This window comes from Marmota marmota, unplaced genomic scaffold, assembly GCF_001458135.2.
Source record: "Marmota marmota marmota unplaced genomic scaffold, marMar, whole genome shotgun sequence".
Lineage (NCBI taxonomy): Eukaryota > Metazoa > Chordata > Mammalia > Rodentia > Sciuridae > Marmota > Marmota marmota.
Window position 1 is genome coordinate 9,078,715 of NW_025999983.1, and position 23,280 is coordinate 9,101,994.

The window sequence follows — 23,280 nt, forward strand, 5'->3', positions numbered from 1 at the left end:
GGGGGCGGCACAGCGACACAGCCACCAAACCACACGCCCGAGCTCACATGGGGCTGAAGTAGGACAGGCAGTCCCAGCCAGAGCAGGAGGACATGCTAATTTAGGGCATCTGACAGGATTCTCAGAAAGGTGTCACCCAACAGGGAACTGAGTAAGTTTTAACATCAGTGTTCTGATGCCACTTTATGCATTTTAAAGCAAACCCAAGCTCTGCATCATGGAACAGCGATTCCCCGTTTCTCCCTCCCCAGCCTGGGTGTCCACCTTCCCTGTCCTGTGACTCTGACCACTCTGCATACCTTAGGTAGGTGGCATGGGACAGTAGCTGTCCTTTCATAACTGGCTTACCTCACCTGGAATGTCATCAAAAATTCCAGCACAAAGTGTCCCATTTCCTTTTAAGGGATTTTAGTCTACTTTCATAATACACTCTCCCATTTTAGACTCCTTGCCTTTTGGTGGGTTCTATGATCCCTCTGAAGAAGACGAGGACTAGTTGTATTGAGGAAGGGGTCACACACAGCCGGTCAGTGGCCTTGGCTGGAAGGTCTCCTTCCACAGCTAAGGTGCACCGTGGCCTGTGCTGGGCAGATCTGCATGGCACCTTTCCTGCCATGAGCTTGGTATGCGCTCATTCTGCCTCAGCATGTGCCTCACAAGGACCTGCCAGCCCCACGCTCTCCCTGTTCCCGCAGGGAAGGAACGGAATACTCTGCCCACAGACGATAGGAGCCTGGCCGGAGGGTCGGGGCCTACAGGTGCAGTTTATGTTGTTCCCTCTCCTGCGTGGGGAAGGCCTTCTCCTACTCAGGACCTGTAGGTGGACCATGCTAACCTTGACGCCGGCCCATCACTCAGTGGGTTGACCTTCTGGGACGCCACTTTGGGAAGGCCACTATCACCTGCCCCACATGCAGACCAGACTTTCACCAGGCCTTTCCAAATGCTCATCTATTTGTCCACAGTCAAGATTTATGAAAGTCGTTACTGTATGATGGTAGTTCTAAGAAATCTAAAGATAAGTCATTAAAAATCAAACCAAATAAGAATCCCCTAAGAGAAGAAAATACACACCATGACATTAAAACTCTGCCCTGTGAAGGAGACCCTTCCAAGTGTCAGCTTTCGAGGGCTTGAATTTCCTGTCACTCTGGGAACACCCCACGCCATTGCCATCTTCCTGGGTAAGTCTCCATTTTCTTGGCCCCTTTCTCATACCAATGAGCTCAGGACACCTGGAGGACACTGTGTCCCACAGCTCCCCATGCCACGACGAGATGCTGCCAGGGACGATCACAGACCCAAGGCTAAATTTCTGATTCGTGCCACAGGAAATTATGCCTGGAGAGAGCCTTCATTACCCGGACCATTTTTGGCAGCTGGAATAAGAACAAAAACCAAGAACAACCCCCGCCCCCCAAACAAACAAACAAACCACTCACTAAAACACCAAGGAGTATTTTGAAAAAATTTGCTTTGAGAATTTACTGTACAGTTTTTAAACAATTTATTTATATGTTGGCTTCTACATGCTTACATTTGTGTAAAATATTTATACATATTCTTTACAGTTTGTACATATATTAAATGGCTGTATCATAAACACTGTTCTGTGGGATTTTAGAGGGGAAAAGTCAGGTGGGGAGAATTACTTATAAACAGTGACAGACCCGTGATGCTGGAGAGCGGGAGGTTCTCAGGTGACTACTATCCTCATCTACTGCTTTGGTTTCTCCTGTTTTTGCTGCTGACTTTCCGTTTCTGTAATCACTGGGTCAGAGCAGGGACGGTGACAGATGAGGTGGTAAGGCAACAGTGGAGCGGGCGGCCTGCGGGTGCTAATCAGCGGTCAGCAGGTCGAGACCTTTTTGCCTGGTGCCCTTAATGGAAGTATCAGTGACCAGGAAGGCTGGGCAGTCAAGACAGGTGTCGCTCGGGCTTCTCATCAGCACCTTCCTGCACACTGGGCATGCTGCCGTCCATCTCAGTCCCCAAACTCTCCCATTTGGTGGGGAGGGGCCAGGCACTAAACTCTGGTTTCCATCTTTTCAGAGAACCTCGACTGGCCTCCTGCCCACATGGCAATCACGTGGCACCTCAGGCCATCCCAGCACTTCTTCCCTCTGATGGCGAGTGGAGGGACAGGAGTGGGAGGGGCGGCAGCTCTGGAGGATGCTCTTCCCCCGGTGCTCCTGGGCACAGGAGTCAGAACGGCCACCAGCCCGGGGCTAAAGCCTTTTTAAAAGGTCTTTCAGCCTTTCTGCTGTATTCTTTCTAGCATAAACACGCCTTGCCCAGGATCAGGAAGCAGGGCACAGAGGGAGCACTGTCTTCCACGGAAGAGCAGCAGGCAGGTGCACTTGCTGTGTGCCCACTGTGCCCACCAAGGGACACGAGATGGCCCCTGCAGCACATGCAGGGCGAGGTGCCCAGAGCCCTGGGCTCTCTCCCTCCTGAGACAGAAGCACTGGCGCAGTGAATGGTGTGCGGATCTTCCTGAACAGAGAGGAACCCCAGAGGACCAAGGAGTTATAAAAATATATAAACATGTGTCTTTTTATTCTGCAATATTTCATATTTTTAAGAAAGCAATTAGTAATTAATTATCTGACATTGGGTAAGAACCGGAAGATCATGGGTAATGTATAAATTACGATTATATGTAAAATATCAGTGGGGAGCCCCTAATTCTCCATTCAAAAATCCTAATAAATTTAAGTTCTTTTCAAAAATAGAGACGATTTCCATTGGTTTAAATAATGAATGTAGAAATAAACAAAAGAAGACCAACCCTAAATAATAGTGCATTCAGGCTGGTTAATAGAGAAAACAGCTTTTTCCAACTCTTATTTCTTTTTGGTTTTCTTTCTTTTTTTCTGATGATGGAGAAAAAAAATAAACTTTGAACTGCATTGCCCCAAGTCAGAAGGAAGCACTTCGGAGTTTTCTTCATGTTCCACTCTGTTCTACATAACCGGAAAGCGGCTGAGGGCCTGCCTCAGCTTTTCTGCAATCTGGTGAAAAGACAAAGCAATTCTGAGATATTACCCCATGATGATGTCACAGCACACTACCGTTACAACTCTCACAAGTAAACACCACAAACTTGCCAGCTCCTTCAACTGATCTCAGCTCTGCCTCTTCTGACCCTTCTCAGCCCTGCTCCTCCAGGGCCGGCTGCTGCTGACAGTGTGGCTGTGTTCTAACAGGAGCCAGAGGCAAAGACCCGCAGCCCCAGTTAGGAGAAGGTGTGACGCCATCACAGGCCCAGCTTGCTGTGCCGAGGAGGCGCTGACGAGCTCTCTCTAGGCACACTACCCACCCCAGTTATTCCCACACATGCCACAGACAAGCAGGAAGCAAGTGACACACAGCTCCGTGTCAGCAGCCTGCCACAGGAGACTGGCGTTTTGGACAGTATGAGCCCAAAGGTGACACATGAATGGATGTGAGCTGAGGGCTGCCCTGCCACAGTCCCTGAACATACAGAATGCAGAGAAACGAGGCAGGGCCCAGCGGTCAATATAAGACTACAGAACTTGTCTTCTGATGTCTAAGCTCCATTTACATGAAAAGATCTGTTTTTTCCATGTTCTGCTAACCAAAACATTACAGAAGCATGAGAGTTTACGTTTTCATTGTAATTTTCTAAATGAAAATATTTAAGGTTTTGCTCTCTTTTGGTTTCCTGTAGAGAATCCTTTGGTCCACTCTGAACACCTGGGTCACACACAAAGGCTGCCTTTGGTCTCATTTCCCAGCTGAGAGGATGAAGTCTCTGGCAACAGGGTGACCTCATCTCATTCAGCACTGTCCCTGTGCACAAAGGCACAGAAAGGATGGGAGGAGGTTCGGGAAGCTGTGCAGTCAGGACTTCTTGGGCCTTCAAAACTAGCATCTAGTGCTTCTTCTTCAGAAGAAACCCTTTTTGACTCAATGTTACCCAAAGAGGAAAGGGCAGATGGAATTAAAAGAGGTTAAAAAAAAAAAAAAAAAACCTGTTCAAAACTTAACCCCTTTTGGTTTATTACTTAGGATTAAAGAATACAAACAGATTGACTTTATAAGGCCAAAGCTAGTTACCTGCAAGCCCTCCTCTCAGGGTATGGGTGCAAAAGGCACTGAAAGGGGTCCCACTTACTGTTTCATAGAACTGTACTTGTTGCTCCAGGTATAGGCGGATGACGCTGTTGTAATCATAGATCCGGTTACTGTGGAAGTGATTCATCTCAGCTACAACCCAAACCAAGACACCTGTTAGTTTCCACCTCCCCAAGATTTCAAATGACTACACCTGGTTTCTCCACTCAGTCATGACTCATCATCAACTGGACCTGATCTGGCTGGCTTCTGAGCAGCTCCTGGCACATCATCCTGCACAGAGGCTAGAAAAACCGGCTGCACAGTCAGAGGCAAACACCACCTTCCAGTACATGGATGTTTTTCATTGATTTGCATGTTAAATACCACGAACGCCCTTCCGCATCCATCCAGACACTTTCATCCACCATCCACCATCCACTAAAACACAGGAGCCTCCATTTGCTGCTCCTGTCTGTTCACACATGGCTCTAAAAGTGAACCAATATCTTCTACTTACTACCAGCCAAACTATGCCTAGGATGATTCCTCCGGATCCCTTTTGCCCTCCACGGTCCTGGGGCACAAAGGTTATACACCGCTAAATGCCAGGCTTCGGAATTTAATAGAGCAGTATGATATTAAGGGTTATAAAAAGAACCTTCAGTGTCTCTAAGAAGTAACACAACATGTAGGTTTAATCAAGCTGCTGAAAGGGGCATTAGTGAGAAATTAAATATCACAGCTTTTCTTTAACACTGGGATCCGGCAAGCAAGGGGCTCTTGTTTATTTAACTGCTATTTATATTTGGAGTTCTCTCCAGCAAGGGGAATGTCTACTTTGTTGGGATGGCCCTCTACCAACTACTCATAACCTTTCTCCTTACCTTGCAAAGCATAAGACATGGTGCCGACTCGCTTCACCATGGTCTGCTTGTCCTGTGGAGTGATTTTACTAGTTGCAACTAGCTTATCACTTTCTTTCACTTTTTCTATTGCTCCCTGTGAAATAGAAAATGCAATGATATTGGTAAGATAAATTGAAAGGGATTAGTCATTAGTTTAAAAAAATGCAACAATGTTGGGGCTAGGGTGGTGGCTCAGTGGTAGAGTGCTCACCTAGCATGCATGAGGCACTGGGTTCAATCCTCAGTACCACATAAAAACAAAATAATGTATCCACCTAAAACTACAGATACACAAATAAATATTTAAAAAAATGCAACAATGTTAACATATTCTACAAGTGACTTGCCACAAGTGGGAACATGTGTCCACCAGTAAGCACAGAGGCAAGCATCTAAATTTAATTTCCCTGAAAGAGAAAAGACTGCTATTCCTGAAAAAATGTAACTAAGCTAAAATTTATCATTTTTATGCTACAACAAAAGAGAAAACCACATAGCACACCATCTCTGTATTATTTATAAGCCACAGGCATTTCAAGAGTAGTGCACAACAGGAAAACAGGCATTCCCAGCAGCTTTGGGAAGCCCGAGGGAGCTGCCGTGTAGTACCTGCACACGGGGCTTTGTCTGTCTCTTCTTCCATGAAACAAGGTTTATAAACTGGCACTTGCATCTGACTGCAAGGCTTAGCTTTATTCTGATTTTTGTAAGGGGGAATGAATAAATTTAAACTAATATTTAGATGGCAGAAGTTGTAAAGGCTGCCACACATCTCTCACTCCAGTGTCACTGCCCTGCTTGTTGTTTAGGGCTATCTGGGAGGGAAAATGCCATACTGCTGCCCAAATCAGCCTCTAGGCCTAGAACTCCAAGCCTGCCAGGGCAAATTCCTATGAGAAGCAAACTGTTCTCAGTTTTACACTAAATTGTCTGAAGTTGTACAAAAGCCTATTAACCCATGCTTCCCTTCACAAGATTTAAATGGTAAAGCATAAAGCAGAATGCTACATGCCACAGCTGGTAAAATTCTCATGACTGAGGTAACGTGGATTTTGAAAAAGGAAGAGGAAAAACTAACCAGAATTAAAATGTGAGGTCACCCAATCCAATTTTTATTTAGAAATCTTTTTTTTTTTCTTTCAAATATACCTTTAATTCTAGTTGGGAATCGTTAACAAGTTTAGAAATCTTTATGATGGGAATTAGCATTTCTTATTAATAAGGACAACCCTGTCAGATGGCATTGCCAGGCTGTGTGTGTGTCTGCCCGAAGCCCTCTCCTTTGTGCCTGTGGCCAGGTTACCTTGTGAGCACCAATGATATCCGGGAAGCAGCCAAGGAAGCCTTTATACTCGTGATTACATTCCATGAGGAAGTGGAGATCTTTCTTTGGCTGTAACAAGAGATTGGCTGGTTGTTACTGGCAGAGGAATTAAAAAAAAAATCAAGGAAAAGAAACTAGTATATGAGGACCATGCCAACCAGATCCTCCACGCATAGCCAAGTCACTGCACGTGAGGCATTCAGACTACTTTTCCTAAAAGAAAATAATCCCCCAAACTACTGCACTCTGACTCACATGTAGTAAAGGATAAAACAGCATACAATTTTTAGATTGCTTTGTAAAATTAGATATTTTGTGGTGATCCAATATAAAACACTATGAGGGAAAAATTCTCAGCTAATAGTTTGTTTTTCTAGGTGTGGTGGTGCACCCTGTAATCTCAGGGGCTTGCTAGGACAGCAAATTCAAGGCCAACCTCAGCAACTTAGCAGGCCCCTAAGCAACTTAGTGAGACCCTGTTTCAAAATAAAAAAAAATTAAAAAGACTGTAGATGTGACTCAGTGGTAAAGTACCCTGGGTCCAATCCCCAGTACCGAGGGAAAAATGCAAAACAAAAAAACTGTATGTTTTATATGCAGACAAATAAATTGTTATAGTTTAATATCTTTATTTTTAGCAGAAAATATACAAATATTATTTAAAAACCTGGTAATCTTCTTAAGTGGCAATTTTTAAGTGATTCTATATTTTTTGAATTTATATATATGAGTGTACACTCCCCCACTCCCCCCGTACTGAGTATTCTGCCCAGGGCCTGTGCATGCCAGCCAAGTGCTCCGCCACTGAGCTACACCCCTAGCTCACCCAGCAGCTCACCCACCAACTTTAAAGATAAGGATCCTTTAAAAGACAGGGACGATACTACTGTACACCTAAGAAAGAAAATTGCTCTGACATGTGTGACCCACCAGGGGGTGATCCTGGGCAGCTCAGAGCAAGCTGGCTTTTGAACCAGGAAGCAAAGAAGGCCCTCGTGGAAGACAGGTGCCCTGTTTGTCATCTAAGGCTCTTCTCCCTGCCCCGCTTTTTTCCCTTGCTAAGTTACTCAGGCTGCCCTTGAACTTACCATCCTTCCATCTCAGGCCCCAAGTGGCTGGGATTGCAGGAGCCGCACCACCAGGGCTGGCCTAAGGGTAATTTTTAATAGCTATGTTACTCACAATTCTAACGTTGATATTTTTATGAGTATTAGCAAAAGAGCTACTGACTGCTTCAGTGTGTATGCGCGTGTGTGTATATGTGGCATAAGTATGTTTCAAGAGCCAACTGAATTTTTTTTTAAATTCAGAGATGTGAAACAATTTATATGATTATGCCCCTTAAAAACTGTTATCTGTTAAAAAAAAAAAAAAAGGAAATTGTTATTTATTAGAATTTTCAGTGGTTCAAAGGTGTGTTCTGGGGATGGGGACTGCGGCAAGTGCTTTTTAAGATATATTAGCTATAAGGAACTGGGGCCGTGGCTGAGGGGCAGAGCGCTTGCCTAGCATGTGTGAGGCACTGGGTTTGATCCTCAGCACCACATATAGATAAATAAAAAATAAAGGTACATCAACAACTAAAAAATATTTAAAAAGAAATATATTAGCTATGGAATCCTCAGAACCACAGAAGGCAGGCACTACCAAGGCCCTTTAACACATGAGGAGACCAAGACACGGCAAGTCTAGGTAAGAGTCCTGGCAGCGCTGAGCCAGGGCTCTCTCCCATATGCCACCATCCTTCGAAGGCCAAGCACGGCTCAGAGCTATCAATACTGGAAGGCATTCATTTAGACTGTTTTTTTTTTTTTTTTTTGTGCTCAGGACAGAATCCAGGGCCTCACACATGCTAAACAGATGATCTGCCACTGATCTCAACTTCTTTTAGACTTTTGGATGACATATTTTGTCTATCCACTTTGGCTTAACCTAAGAAACACTGTGTCAGTGGGCTGGAGATGTCGCTCAGTGGAAGCACTTGGCTAGCACATGCAAAGCCCCGGATTTCTGGCCCCAGCACTGCAGAACAAACAGAAGCCCCATCCCCCTACAGTTAACAAAGACACTTAGAAGCAGAAAAGAAAAGGCTATTTGGATTTGCCGTACAATAAGTCTTAAATCTGTGCATTAGAAAGCAAAAAACTCTTCCCTGGGATCATGTGATCATGCAGTACCTGTTCTGCCACAAGACTGGCGATCTCCTCGTAAGTCTTTCCTGCTTCTGTTATTGCGTCATTGAGATCTGCTTCACCTGAAAAGGATTATAGTGACTGGAAGTTATACATATTTACTTTTGATTTTCTTCAAAATTTTATTGGTAAATTTTAATGTAGGAAATACCAAATACTCGCAAAACAAGCAAGATCAATCCTGTGATTCCTTAGCACTAGCGCCCAGCTTCCCAAATGGAAGCTTAAGGCCAACATTTCCTATGTACACTCTCCACTCCTGTCACACAATCCACCTGGAAACTGTACCTAAAAGATAAGGACCCTTTGAAAAATAGGACAATACCACTGCACTCCACCGCACATGAAGAAAAGACCATCACTCTGACAGGCGTGACCCTCCAGTGGGTGCTCCAGGCAGCTCAGGGCAAGCTGGCTTTTGAACCAGGATGCAAAGAAGATGCGGAAGACAGGCCTGTGTCTGTCATGGAGGCCTCTTCTTCCCGCCTCCCCCCTTTTATTCCTTGCAAAGTTCTTTTCACGGGGTGCTGAGGATCACGGGTCCCACACCTGGGTGCTACTGACTGCATCTCTGCAGTGAAACTTAACACGTTCCTGTTCCTGCCTTCACTTTACACTGGCCATAAGGTCTGGAGGCTTGACCAGATTTAGATTCATGTTTTCCAGTTATTTCTAGTTTTCACAATGTTGGAGGCCACAAATGTTGTTGTCTATGTCTTTTACTTTAGTATGGATTTACAAAATGGTGCTCTTCTATTTAATTATTCATTCTTTTTTTTTAAATATTTATTTTTTAGGTGTAGATGGACACAACACAATGCCTTTATTTTTATGTGGTGCTGAGGATCGAACCCGGGTCCCGTGGGTGCTAGGCAAGCGCTCTACCGCTGAGCCACAATCCCATCCCCTAATTATTCATTCTTTATTAGCTGAACTACTTCTGTTAACTTTCCTTTATCAATTTCTTGGTGATCAAAGAAAGGCCTTTTAAGTGAATAGCAGGGAAAACTGTGTTCTTCAAAAGATGGAAAATATATCATGAGCTCACAGTAATATTTCCAATTCAAGATTATAACTCAAGAGTTTTTTTTTAACTTTGTTTTAAACTTTGATTTTTATTTTAAAAATCTTAGTTGCTAATAACAATAACATAATCAGATATCTGGCTTGCCCTACACTATGTAAATATAGCTCTAGAAGTTTTATAATATTAATACCAATATCTTATTGCTTATTAGTGGATTAGCAAAAGTAACTAATTCTTTTGCAGTCTTTAAGACCTTAGGCATCTTCTGTAGGTCGTACAGTCACTGCCTTCACCTCAATGAACCAGGTCACGTGTTTTTTTTCTTTCTTGCTTGCTTTTTTTTTTTTTTTAGTTATAGGTGGACACAGTATCTTTATTTTTTTAATGTGGTGCTGAGGATCGAACCCAGTGCCTCATGCATGCTAGGTGAGCGCTGTACCTCTGAGCTATAACCCCTGCCCACATGTTTTGTTTTTGACTCTAAGGGATTTCTTTTTCATTTTGATTTAAATTGGTTTTCTAATAATTGTGTTAAACAGTCACATGTTTTTTTCAAAGTCAAATCTACAAAAGGAGTTATCATTAGAGCCTTGCTTCTGTATCTGTCCTTCTCCTCCTCCACAGATAATCATTTACAATTTTTTATTCATTACATTTCCATATGATAATAAGAATACGGACTATTTCACGGGTCAGTCGACCACACGCACTGCTGAGAGAGCAGGGTGAACGTGTCTGCTCTAGCCAGAGGCCTCCTTAGGAATGGGCTGCAGAGACGGTAATCATAAGAGCACAAGGCGCAGTGCTGCTCCAGGACACCACGCCCGGCACTACTGACCTTCACTGTCCTTTGAGATGGAAGAAGTTTGTCAGGAGGAACTTGAACAGTTCTTTAAAAATAGTAACTAGTAAATTAAATGACATTCAATATAAAACATATTGAATACTTTTTAATACTTGAAAAATGCCATTTGCAGGATGACTATCTAATAATGTGTTATTAGATAATGTGACAAGGACAGTACAGAAAATATGGAGGAATCATTGTGCAGCTCATTCTGGGGCATTCAAGAGATGAGCACCTGGACAGTGGCAGTGCCTGACGCCCCCTCCTACTGCCCACCTTCACTACCTGGAGGTGGCCTCAGCCCTCCTCCCACCTGCACCTTCTAGTCCTCCTTTCTCCTTTTGGTTAATTACATTTTCTTTCTTCTATGTTGGTTCAGGTTAAAATTATAGAGATGGTAAGGCTCCAGAGAATCTGATCTGTCTCAAGAAAAATACAGTGGGTTCCAGCATATTTTTAAGAGAATGAGTTATTTGCAGTATAACGTCATCAAGGAACTTCTTTAGAATCACTTTCTAGTTTACCATCTTCTCTTCCCCCTCTTTTAAAACTTTTGCTCAGTTATCTGCACCTCTATTACTACTGTCATACCAATGAACAATGAGTGATATTCTCATCTCCTCCAGAATCAGGGAGGAGGGAACAGCCAACTGCTATTTGAAAACCCTATGATTGTTCTGAATGGTTTCTAAGTTTTCTATGTGACTTCAAATGACTAGAGATCCAAAATCTGGGAACATGTATTGTATAACCTGGCCCAAAGCAAACTCTGAATTCACACCTAGGAGAACTGTTAGGCTTCCACTACCAGTTTGGGCATGGATGACAGCAAGGGACTGCCAATTTCACCATGGTAACAAGATACCAAAGGAAAAAAGTCCTGCTTTTCCTTAGTCACTGATGCATGGCAGGAATGATGAAATCCAAACGAGCCACATTCTGAAAGAGGTGAGCTTGTCCATTCTAGGCCTCAGAAGTTCTGACACAGGATGACATGGGGACCAACAAGTGACTTCTAGCATCACAGACGGCTCCCACCTGGTCCCACACTGCAGCACCTCAAAGGTAACAGGGTGCCTGTACATCTGCCCAGGAACCACCCCACTCCCGGTTCTGGTCTTGGTGCCTCCACTGGCCACTGATCAACTAGGCCAAGGCACTTTTCTCATAGGCTTCTCATTGAGGCTAACTGGACCTGAGGTTCCTTCCAGTCTAAGTGCCGATTATAAGATGGAGAACTCAGGCCAACAAGAACTACTCATATGTGGGAGCCCTCAATCTTATATTCTGATGACAGACCCATTTCTTGTTTCTGCAAACATTTAGAAAATGACATCCAAAGCCCTGTCCTGTCTAGTATCGGATTAGCTTCCTGGGGAGGTACCAATTCTAACACTGAGTTACCCACGTGGCGAGAGGAGACACTCAAATTCAATAGGTGCCCTAGCTGACCAATGCTTTTTCCGTTTTATAAAGGAAACTCACAAGTGCTGCCAAGGTATGAGGGCAAGGACTCCACCTGCCACAGGCAGCACATATCTGTGCAGGAGAAGCTGAAAATGATTATGAAGAGATACAAGGCAACAGATTTATTACTTAAATATGGTTCCTTGAAAGGCCCTGATGAAACCTGGCTTTTTCAACAGGAAGCCTTGACGAGGTTTGGCACAGAGATGCAGTAAGGGTAGACTGCTGTCTGCCGCAGTTACCTATCACCTTAAGTGAAGGAACTATACCTGACAGCAAAGGCAGGGAGCCAAGCTGGCAAGAAAACACCGGTGTAACAGCCCCTCACTCTTCTCCAGAGCCAGGAGGTGAGGCTGCACAGGCCTGTGCATGTGGCCTGGCCAAGTGGACATCAGGGACAGCAGTGCTCACTGCCACACTGCTGTCTGCCTGCCAGATCCTGAGGGGTGACAGGTCTGGATAAGACCCTGAAAGAGGGTTTTCTCTCAACTGCAGAAGCCGAAAGAGCTGATCTCAAAGTGGAAGACAGCAGAACTGGGGTCGCTAGAGGTCAGGGATGATAGGGATAGGAGGCTGGGTAACAGGAAGTGAAACCCCAAGAGGAACAAGTTCTAGAGTTCCACAGCACAGCAGGCAACCCCAGTACACAACAGCCTATTACATATTTTATGCAGAACTCAAGAGAGCAGCACATAAGAAATGATAAAGGTGGAAAGACTAGCTGCCAGCTTCACATGGCACACTGCATACACTGCGTACACGCAACGAGTCACTACACTGTATTCCATAGGTGGGTACAATTATTATGTATCGATTAAAAAAAATACAAAATAAATAAATAAAGATGTACCTTGATAACCGCTGGAACTAAACACTGTTGCTAAGCTCTGCAAGGCTTTTCCTATCTTCTGATATTCCTTGGGTAATGCTGAAGGAGAATGAAAGAATCAATTGTTAACTAGTCCTCCAAGTAAATGGAAATGGGGTTCAACTTTTTTCTAATAGTAATTATTTTATAACAAAAGACATTTGATGTGATTCAAAACAGTCTATATTCTTTAATAAAGCACTGATACATGTTAGGCAAGCACTCTACCATGAGCTAAAGCCCCAGCCCTTTTTAAATTTTAAAAAGGCCCCACTGAGTTGGCCAGGCTGGACAACTTGGGACCCTCCTGCCTCAGTCTCCTGAGTTGCTGGGATTACAGGCATGTACCATGGTGCTCAACTTGTTATTTATGTTTAATTCATGTTCAATTAAGAGTGGATGCTATTATTACCAACCACCCCACTTTCTCATCCACTGAATGAAACACAGTGAAACCAAGCTCACCTGAATGACTTCTGGTTTGCAAAGTACCTTCACATGCATCACTGAACTGAGTTGTCACAAGAACCCCCACCAGGGGTAGAGATGTCCCCATGTGAAGGAAAATAAGGTACAGACAACCTAACTGATGAGCCCAAGGCTACATGCAGACCAATAACCAACCACACAACAACTGAGAGGAGGAAGTGTGGCAGAACAAGGCAGTCAGAATCATGGGACTGGGGACGGGGAGCTGTCTCCTCACTAACTGGCCCTAAGCCTCCTCCTTAAGCTGGGAGACACTAGGATTTGAGGATCTTTCCAGAGCATCTCCAAAAAAGTCTCCATGTCATAGGCTGCTCTGTCCCCTTGCATGCGCCTATGGCCTTTGAGGGAACCTGTTTGAGCGGTAGGTTATTAGGACACTCGGACCCAAACTATGTTAGCTCAGTCAACCTTAAGAACCTGCTCACCTTGGTGCTTCTGCCTCTCCCTGGGCTCAAAGACACTGCCAGGTGCTTGACCCCACGGGGTTTCGTGTCAAAGCCAGTATCTCCAGTTTCACACATCTGTTCCTATGGCCTAACAGGGCTTGGAGCTGACCAGCCAGCAAATGTAAAGAATTTAATTCTCTAAAAGAAACCACAATCCCAGATTTGTCTGATATTCTTAAAAATTTAAGATCTGCATTCACTTAAAAAAAAAGTTTTCAAAGGGCACATAGATTTAAGTGGTTTGTTTTGATGAACTTCTAATAGCTAAACAAATCTATTACTTTAAAAACTGATTTCCTAAAATGCATCTAGGCCACCTACTCAGTTTTAAAAAACAGAATATTACCAATGACTTTTAGAATCAATTTGTGTTCCCCTTCCCAACTCAATGTCCTTCTGACCATGAATTTTTGCTTGTCTTTCATTTGTTTTTTTCCTAATTCATACATACCTAAAACATATATGGCTTACTTTGACATGTTCTGATAACATGTGAATTCCAACATACTGTGAGTATTCCATAGCTTGTTTTGTTTGTTTTGCTTTGTGAGATTTTTCTATGTTGATACACAGAGCAGCTGTGGTTCACAGGACATTGTATCATTGGAATACATCATAAATGAACTGTTGTTTCCAGTTTTTACCTGGAACCATGTGAAATCAGTTTTTTTTTTTTTAACCTGGAACCATGTGAAATTAGCTCTGCAGATTAAAAGTGTTCAGTTTCAGTTATTTAATATAGTTTAATTGATACAAACAATGCTGCTGCAAACATTTGTGTATATTTCTCTTTATGCCTATGTGAAAACTTATCTTGACTGGGAAGAAGTGGAATTTCCAATTTTAACACACTAGCATCTTAAATTTACTACATCACGTCAAACTGTTTTCCAAAATTACTATTCCTCCTGTATCCCTATCATAGAAGGATAAATGTTCCCACTGCTTCACAATGTTAAAAATACAGAGTATGTTTTTTTCCTTTGCAAAATGGGACAAACTGGAAGATGTACAATTATATTTCATCATGTTTTTAATTTTTGTTTTCCTGAACAGTGATAAGGTTGAGTATCTTAAAAATAAAACAAAACAAAACTGAATTCCTTCATTTATATTTTAGAGAAGAGCGTCCCTGGAAACCTGACTGTATTTGTCAGGCTTTGACCAAAGAGCTGCAGAATTCTGGATGTAGGAAAATGGCCCCACTGGGTGACAGTTCCCACCAAAGCCCCGAGAGGAAGAGGCTCCCACAGCCAGGAAGGTGGGTGGAGCCATGGCTAATGTGCCACATCTCCCTAGCACCCAGACTATCTGTCCTAGCAACGATACTGGCTTTCCTAAGAATTGTGGCTTTAGTCAAATACATCACATCTTACCACTGGGTGTGGTGGTACATGCCTTTAGTCTCAGGACTCAGGAGGCTGAGGCAGGAGAATCTCCAGTTGGAGGACTGAGGATGTAGTTCAGTGGTAAAATACCCCTGGGTTCAGTTTCCAGTACCAAAGAAAAAACAAACAAGCAAAAACAAAAAAATCCCAGCAACTGGAACTATGTAATATAACAGGTGTTTCTGGTGGGACTTCTTGGACTGGCTCTGTTGGGGCTGGCTTTCTGCTGTTTAACAGGGTGGAGGAGTGAGGTCAGGCTCCCCATGAAGAGTATTCACAAAGCTGAGCCACTCAGTGGCACTTACGCCCGGTGCAGCGCTTCCAGTGCTCCTGGCCCACGGTCAGCAGCTCCTTCACGCCATCGTCCATGGCCTTGGTGAACTTCCCCACCGCGTCACACTTCTGTTCTCTGTGGTCAATGGGAAGGACACCAGTGGTGTGGGAGACACAGACCAAACCTAACCCAGCCTTTGTTTTCCTGCACGGCAGCAACTACCCTTTAACTCAATAAGTCTTAAACAGAAGAGGCTCAGATTTTTAAATATGACTTAAAAATCCGCCACTTACATTTTAGCTTTGCTTTCTTTCCTCAAAGAAAGAATTTTAACTAAAACTGAAATTCTAAAGTAAAATTACCTCTTGAGTATTTTATGCAAGGAAATTCTGTGGTTTCTAATGGTAGTTATTGCTAAATTCATTCCACTGAGTACTTTAACAAACAGATGAAAACCTGGGTACACACCAGGTAGCTTTGCCTAAGACTCAAGCTTTTGAAGGGTATAAAAAGCTTATCTACTAACCTACAAAGACCACAGTATACTGCTGAATGAAAAAAGCAGTTCATAAAATATAATGGAAGGGCTGGGAGTATAGGTTAGTGGCAGAGCACAGCTTAGCACGTGTGACACCCTGAGTTCCATCCCCAGAGCACAAAAATAAAATAACATAAAATAACAAAAAAACACAAAATGACATAAAATAAGAATGATTAAGGGCTGGGGATGTAACTCAGTGGTTCAGTGCTTGCCTAGCACGTGTGAAACTCTGGGTTCAATCTTTAGCGCTGCAAAAACAAACAAACAAAAAAACACTAATTAAAAAACATATAACTGAGATTATTTCTATTTAAAAATAATTCTCAGTAGTTTGATATATAGAGTAGAGTTTTGAAAACTATAATACCAACATATGAACATTCATTTTTTTCTTGTCCATATTTTTAGTAATATATAAGCAAAAGAAAAAAAATCTTAAAATTAAAACATCCCAAGATTGCTTACTAGTCCTTATACAGAAAAGGAACTACTTCAAAATTCAGCTGGTCTGTTTTAAAAAAAGATGACCCGATGCAAAACAGATGGAAAAAACAGAAAAGCCAGGTTAGAGACTGCGTCCTTCAAAGTGGGGCTCAGGATTTCGGCTTGTTGGCTTCTGAGTGGGTACTAGTGGCTCTGGGCCACTTGGTCTCATCATACTTTACTGGAACTGACTAAGACTGTGTCAACTATGGAATCACTGACTTCAAGGTAAAAGAAATCAGAGCTTAATCTAAAGTTATGGCAGAAACATGGCACTTCCTTCCAAACATGGTGAGTTCCTGAGTTCTGACCAGGAACCCTGCTGGCGTCATAAGCTCCCTTCAGCTCCAGCACAAACACCCTGGCCAAGACTGCACGCCACGCAGGCAGCTGCAGATGACTGCACTGAGAGCAGCTGTCAGCGTCTCTTACATCTCTGTTAAGTCCAAGTCAGGCGCCTCTGGTTCCATGGTGGAAAATATCATGACTCCCACCAGCTCGTCTTTCTCAGCCTTCCTCTTCCCAGTTTTCCATTCCTGCAAAAGAGAACAGCATCACAAAGTCAGATGCACAGCAGAGTCAGTGGTCTTCCAGATTCCCGTGCCGGCTCAGTTCACTGGTCATCCTCCTCTTCCTCCGTTCCATTCTCCGGCGTCAGGGGCCAGGTGCCTGCACACCTCAGTGTGTGACCTGCACCATTGCCGAGCAGTCCTCACGAAACCACGTCTTTTGAGAGCAAACAGATTTGGTCACATGCCTTTTCCAAGGCTACCAAGATAAACACAGTAACTATAAACACACCCTGTAAATTTTGACCATTAGCTGTTTTCAAAAAATGGTTAGAACTTTTCTAAAATACAAGATGGGAACCAGTTTTATGAGATATTTTTAAAAACTTATTTTAAGACACACACACACAGTGCCCATAGCAGAAATACACAGAGCAACACACCCTCACACAGAATGTGTGAGTATACCTCGGCCAAAAAAGAAAAGAGCTGGCATTCCAGAGGCCCTTGGCTCCTTCCTTACCACCCCTCTCCCCCACAAGGGTGCCCCTATTCTTTCTTTGACGGTTTTCATTTCCTGCCTTTTTTGGTTTTTCACATCTACCCTTCCCGCCACCCCCACCATTACTGTTTGGCCATGTTTCTGAACTTGCAAAGAGCTATCAAGTATGCACTGCTCTGTGCCTGGGTCCTTTGGTCAGCCATGGAATGACCTACATCCACACTGCTGTGTGGCTGCACGTGCTACTGCATGAGCATTTCCCAACGTGTCCATCCACTCTGCTAGTGGCAGCCACCTCTCCCTGTCAGTAAGGGATATGCCCACCTCTTGGTGTGCATGTGCTGTACTCCGTGGTACCTCTGAGTGCACATGCTGGATCCTGGTTCAACTATGGTAGGTAACACCAGACTGTTTTCCAAGCTGCTCTTACCCATTTCCACTCCCCCCAGCACAGTGAGTCCAGTGATGTCTCACCTCTCCAAGGAGAAGCGTGGCTGTCAGTCTCCTCATCTTAGCCATATTGGTGAGTGTGGACTGGTGTCTTGCTGTGGTTTTAATTTACATTTCCCTGATCGTACTGAGCTGATTGTCTTATTGTTTATGTGGGTTTTTATAAATTCTAAATACCTTCATTGGGTATTTATGTTGCAAATATCTTTTATCTAAATAGCTTGTTTTTTTTTTTTAAACTTTTAATTGTTTTTCTGATAAAAAAAAGTCCTTAGTCTTACTGTAGTCTAATTTATTCATCTATCCCTGAATGCTCAGTCTTGTTTGTGTCTCATTTCAGCAATCTTTTCCCATGCTAGGGTTATGAAGATAATATCCTAGGTCATGTTCTAGAAGGTTCATTATACTGCCTTCCACATTTACATCTTGAAATTGGTTTTTAAAACCTTGATACAATGGAAAATTTCAAACATATATGAAAGTAGGGCTGGGGATATAGCTCTGTAGGTAGAGTGCTTGCCTCACGTGCACAAGGCCCTGGGTTCAATTCCCAGCACCACCAAAAACAAAACAAAACTCATATGAAAGTAGAGAGAAAAGTGTAAGCCCCCACAGACTCGGCTTCAATGACATCAACCTTCTGTCGCTGTTCTTTTCTGTCTCATTAGTTTATTATAAGAGAGAATGAACAATTTTTACATTATGAAAGATTTCAGAACTTCAAGCAATAGGCAGCTTCATGTGGTGCAGTCCCCACAGTGACTTACTCAGCCTACGCACTTTCCAAGACTGTCACCATCTCTAAATAGGAAATAATACTTATCAGCTGGGAGCAATGGCTTGTGCCTATAATCCCAGGTACCTGGGAAGCTGAGGCAAAAGGACTATAAATTCAAGGCCACTAGGCAACACAGTGAGACTCCATCTCAAAAAGAAAGAAAAAAAAAAAGAGATAATTAAGGAAGAAAAAAATTCCTCACGGTCCAGACCCACTTCAATGCCTCCGTATCTGGAAGAACTTTACCTCCAACTTCCCTCCCCCTGGTTGCACCTCTACACTCTTACCCTTCTGACAGCTGCTTCTGCTGCCTGCATTACTCTTCCTTGAGACTTTCCTGGGAGCACACCCTCCTTTGGTCACAACTTCAGCTGCGTGCCCTGCAACTAACATTCATGGAGCAGAAGAAACCGCCCAGACCCTGTCCTGCTGCAAGGCCCACCACACAAGGAGACTGCAGTCGGCTCTGGATGTGAACATGGGAGAAGCTGTCCAGAGCCCAACAGGCCCAGCACTGCTTACTGAAAAAGCTCTGTTCCCTCCCTCCGTGCTCAAGGCTACTCTATCCTGTCCTCTGGGGCTGCCTGTCTATCCTTTAGAGGAGAGAGGGGAAGGAAAAAAAAAAAGAGGAAGGAATGAAGAGAAAAGGAAAGGCCCAGAGGCACCAGCTCGGTGCTTCCTAAGCTGCCCGAGCTGCACTGAGCTGAGGCCAGCGGCGCCCTCCTAGAGCATCTGGGCTCCTCTTAGCACTTTTCCTACTCACAACATTTTTTCCTGTTTTTAAATCTGTGAAACACAGTATTAGAAATTTTATTTAGGTCTTCTTTTACTTATCTCAATAATGTTTCATAGTTTTCTATGGAGAGCTTTCTTAAATTTCTTCTATTTATTCCTAGTTATTTGACACTTTGGATGGTATTGTAAATTATAGGCTTTTGGGTTTTTTTACTTAAAATCTTTTTATCACTGACAAATTGCAATGTCTTATCTCTATAGCTACCTTAATGCTCATTTATTTCTAGTAATTTCTATGTATTTTCTTTGGGATTTTCTATGTTCACTACTATATGAGCTACTAATAGCCACAGAACTCATTTTCCTAGTTCTACAATGTCATTTGGTAGGAGAGGAAAATGTGGCCCAAAGAGAACACATGCCCTGAGCAAGATCACGCAGTGGTCAGAAACAGAGCCCAGGCTGGAAGCATCCTGACTCCAAATTCTCTGTTTCTCTGACACACTTTTACTGCATGCCGATCTGTTTTTGAAGATGGCAGCCATGAAAAATAAAACGACCCGTGATGAGGGTTTACTATTATTTGTACACTATACTATGTAAATACATGACCTTCAGATATGCTTTCTACATCAAATCCTGGGCAAATCACACAATTGGGACTACTGAAGTCCTTTGGGTCATCATGAGACAGCAAACCATGAGGGGTCCATGTAGCTTCCATAGCTACCAAGTAACAAAATGTTAAAAACCTATTTTCACTTCAATATAGCTCCATGACATACTACAGATTAATGCTGCCTCTTAACAGGAAAGCCAGGGTTTGCGGAGCAGCCTGCAAGACTAACAGATGACACATACAAACTTACAAAGAAACGCTAGAAGACCTCAGTGTTTTCCAATTCCCTCCTTGGTGATATGCAACACACCAAAAGTGCCTGTCAAGTCTAGAAAGAGGCAGTAACTGAAAATTAAGCCCAAATACTTATACTGTGTTAAACATGTGTATATGTCTGTAAATACACAGATAGGGCCCTAATATTTAGACAGTGTGTAAATGTGTTCACTTCAACAAGGGAAAAGTACCATAAGAAGTTTAGCAAGTAAATCTCTGCCTGAAAGTTCCAACAGGATTGATGGTATTCTACTATGTGGTTTAAGATATAACCTCATAACATTTTTTCCAGGGTCATAATATATTTAGCATCTGCTGCTGTTCTGAATGAACTCAAGTTTTTACACTTTGGACTATTTTCTAAAATACACAATATTTTTTATAAGTGAGTTATGGAGAAAATCCCTTTAGAGAACATCTTTATAAATTCTTTTTCAAAGCGACCTGCCGAAGAGACATAGTACAGCGTACAGTAAATGCTCATCAGGAGAGAAATCTATTTCCTAAGCAGACATAGTGGGATGTCAAGTAGCCAATTTTTTCTAATTTTAACTGTAAGAGAAGACTTCTGTCAGTACGTGGCCCCTGGGGTCAGCAGAGCAAGCCCAGCGTGTCTTTTGGATTCACAACACAGTTATGGGAAAGTGACTTGGCTCTAGGAATGGTTCACCAGATTCTGCTTTCCTCCTGAGATGCTACGGCACTGTGAGGTCGAAGGCAATCAGGAACCATCATTGGTTCCCTTTACCTCACGTTGACAGCTGACAGCACCTTCCTCACCTGAGGTCAGTAAACAACCTGTCGCCCCCACACACCCTTCAGCCTGCCTGCCCCTGCTCGGCTGTGACCAGACGTTCCCAGCTGGAGGGGCCTCTGCCTGGCAGCTCTTTCACTGCACATTGAACTTCCTCTGGTGGGATTTAGGTTTCTGTGCCCTCTTTGTCTCTGAAGGGGGTGACAAAGAAATTCCAAACAGCCTAGTTTTAGCTTCTAGACAAATTCAGTGTGATCGTGGTAAAACTCATTTCCCCAAGACTGTGACAATGAGTTGTCCTACCTTCTCATCTCGGAAGTTTAGGAATTGCTGGAAGACCTCACTTTCGGAGATCACTGGGTGCCGGCACATCCTGGTCATCCAAGCCTGAAGTCTCTCCATGCGCATCTTTATAAATTCCTCTTCAAAGCGACCTGCCGAAGAGACACCGCCAGTGACACACAACCCTCTCTAAAGTGAATTGCTATTGCTATGACTGAGAAGCCATTTCTGTGACTGCTGGCTGACAATAGAAAGCATTTTGTAAAAGGCAAACCGTGGGAATTTTTCAGCATTCTAAAAACCATGCAACACAGGATTTCTCAAAGGCTTACAGGAAGGATATCACAGTTTTTAAGGAATGAAATTCCAATTCAACATATCAGCAAAGCTTTTAGTGTGTCAAAAATTAAAATTTTAAGTAAGTCTTATTGGAATACAAAAAACTATCTCTAGCTCATGAGAGTAAACATTAGTTCAGTTCCTTGGTGGCCACAGGAAGCCCCAGAGGAAAGAAAGGAGGAAGTGGAATTCAGTAAGTCACTCTCCCAAAGTATGTAACATTTCCAAAGCTGCAGAAATACAGCTGAGTGCACATAATCCTCACTTAGCACTGTACTCAGTACTTGAGCAACTCAGGACTGTTGCTTTATTTCTCCACTGTGTTTTAAAAAATTAAACTGAAAATAGGCTGGGGAAGCAGCTCAGAGGAAGAGTGCCTGCTTAGTATGTGCAAGGCCCTGGATTCAGTCCATGTGTGCACCACAAAAGAAATCCAAAGAAAACACCCAACAAAAAACAAAAGCAAAAGTAATTTTTCCATGAATGTGATAATGGAAGTTATTATCCTAGAATTTTTATGGTTGCATTAAAGTAGAGCTCAATGAGCAACGTTACTATTTTAAAAGTAGAAAGTCAGTTTGACAAGCATGAGGTATCAACAGCAAATCAACACCGAGGATTCAGGGGCCTGTGAAACAAACTCCACTATGACCAGTGAGGATACCACCGGATCCTCTCCCCAAGAAGCAACTGCAAGGCTGAACAGCAGTGGCAAAACCACATCAGTCCTCTGCAGATAAGCAAAGGCAAACAGCCGTCTCTCCCAGCTCCTGTGTGCTTTCCCACCCCTGCTGAAAGAACGCCAAGGCAGAGCGCTAGAGACTGGCAGCACTGCCTTCTTGCCAGGGCAGGAGGCAGTTCATCTATGTGAAGCCGACAGAGGGAGCTGCCTGTGTTTCAGATAGGAATGGAAGTGACAATGGTAGAGGCGGGTGAACAGGGAGCACCAATGACCCTACAGCTGAGATGGCTGAGCCAAGCACATTCCAGGGTCAGGGTGTGCACAAACAGCAGCAGCTGGACCAGGCCCACCTGAAGCTGCACACGTGAGAAGAGACAGGAAAGGGCTCAGGAAGCCTGGTGCAGCAGCACACACTCCACAATCCCAGCTACCAGGGCTAACTTGGAAATGACCTGAGCTTTGAAAGTACTCTCCCTACCTACAGTTACCTGGACAGGACAGAAGCCCTATTGGCATGAGTTGCTGAGTACAACCTCTGTCCAATCAATCACTGGCCTCTCACCAATCTACATGGACACAGGAAGTAAGACTGATAAAATAAACAGGGCTGGGGTGTAGCAGTGCTCAAGAACTTGTGGTATAGTATGCGTGAGTGAGGCCCTGGGCTCAAATCACTAAAAAAAAAAAAAAAAAAAAAAAAAGGCTTTTGAAATATAACCACATATAAAAATAACTAAGCTGCAAGGGAGCCAGAATTCAGAGATTCTGCCAATGAAAGGTACTTAACGAAGCAAAAACAACTTTCAGGGAAGAAAAATCAGAATTTAGAGTTGCTAAAATATATTCCCCCAAGTCTCTAGTTTTCAACAAAAAAAATGAGAGTACTGCACAGAAACAGCAAGATATGATCCACACTGAGAGAAAAAGCAGTCGAAAGAAGCTGTCTTGAGTGTCCTAAGATGTTGAATTTAGCAGCTTCTACAAATATGTTGAAAGAACTAACGGAAACTTGTTTTAAAA

The 23,280-nt window shown here is 43.3% G+C and overlaps 1 protein-coding gene across 1 annotated transcript in view; it reads right to left on the reverse strand.

Annotated features, from left to right (window-relative positions):
* Positions 1-1,490: 1,490 nt before the first annotated feature.
* Positions 1,491-23,280, reverse strand: part of Snx9 (sorting nexin 9) — a 67,927-nt gene continuing 46,137 nt past the window's right edge. The window contains exons 10-18 of the mRNA XM_015498649.2: positions 21,261-21,391; positions 16,767-16,870; positions 15,342-15,445; positions 12,696-12,773; positions 8,490-8,566; positions 6,292-6,381; positions 4,968-5,082; positions 4,142-4,233; positions 1,491-3,014 (exon numbers count right to left, since the gene is read on the reverse strand). Of these exons, the coding sequence (XP_015354135.2) occupies positions 2,967-3,014; positions 4,142-4,233; positions 4,968-5,082; positions 6,292-6,381; positions 8,490-8,566; positions 12,696-12,773; positions 15,342-15,445; positions 16,767-16,870; positions 21,261-21,391 (839 nt within the window). The 3' untranslated portion in view covers positions 1,491-2,966. The remainder of the gene's footprint in view (positions 3,015-4,141; positions 4,234-4,967; positions 5,083-6,291; positions 6,382-8,489; positions 8,567-12,695; positions 12,774-15,341; positions 15,446-16,766; positions 16,871-21,260; positions 21,392-23,280) is intronic.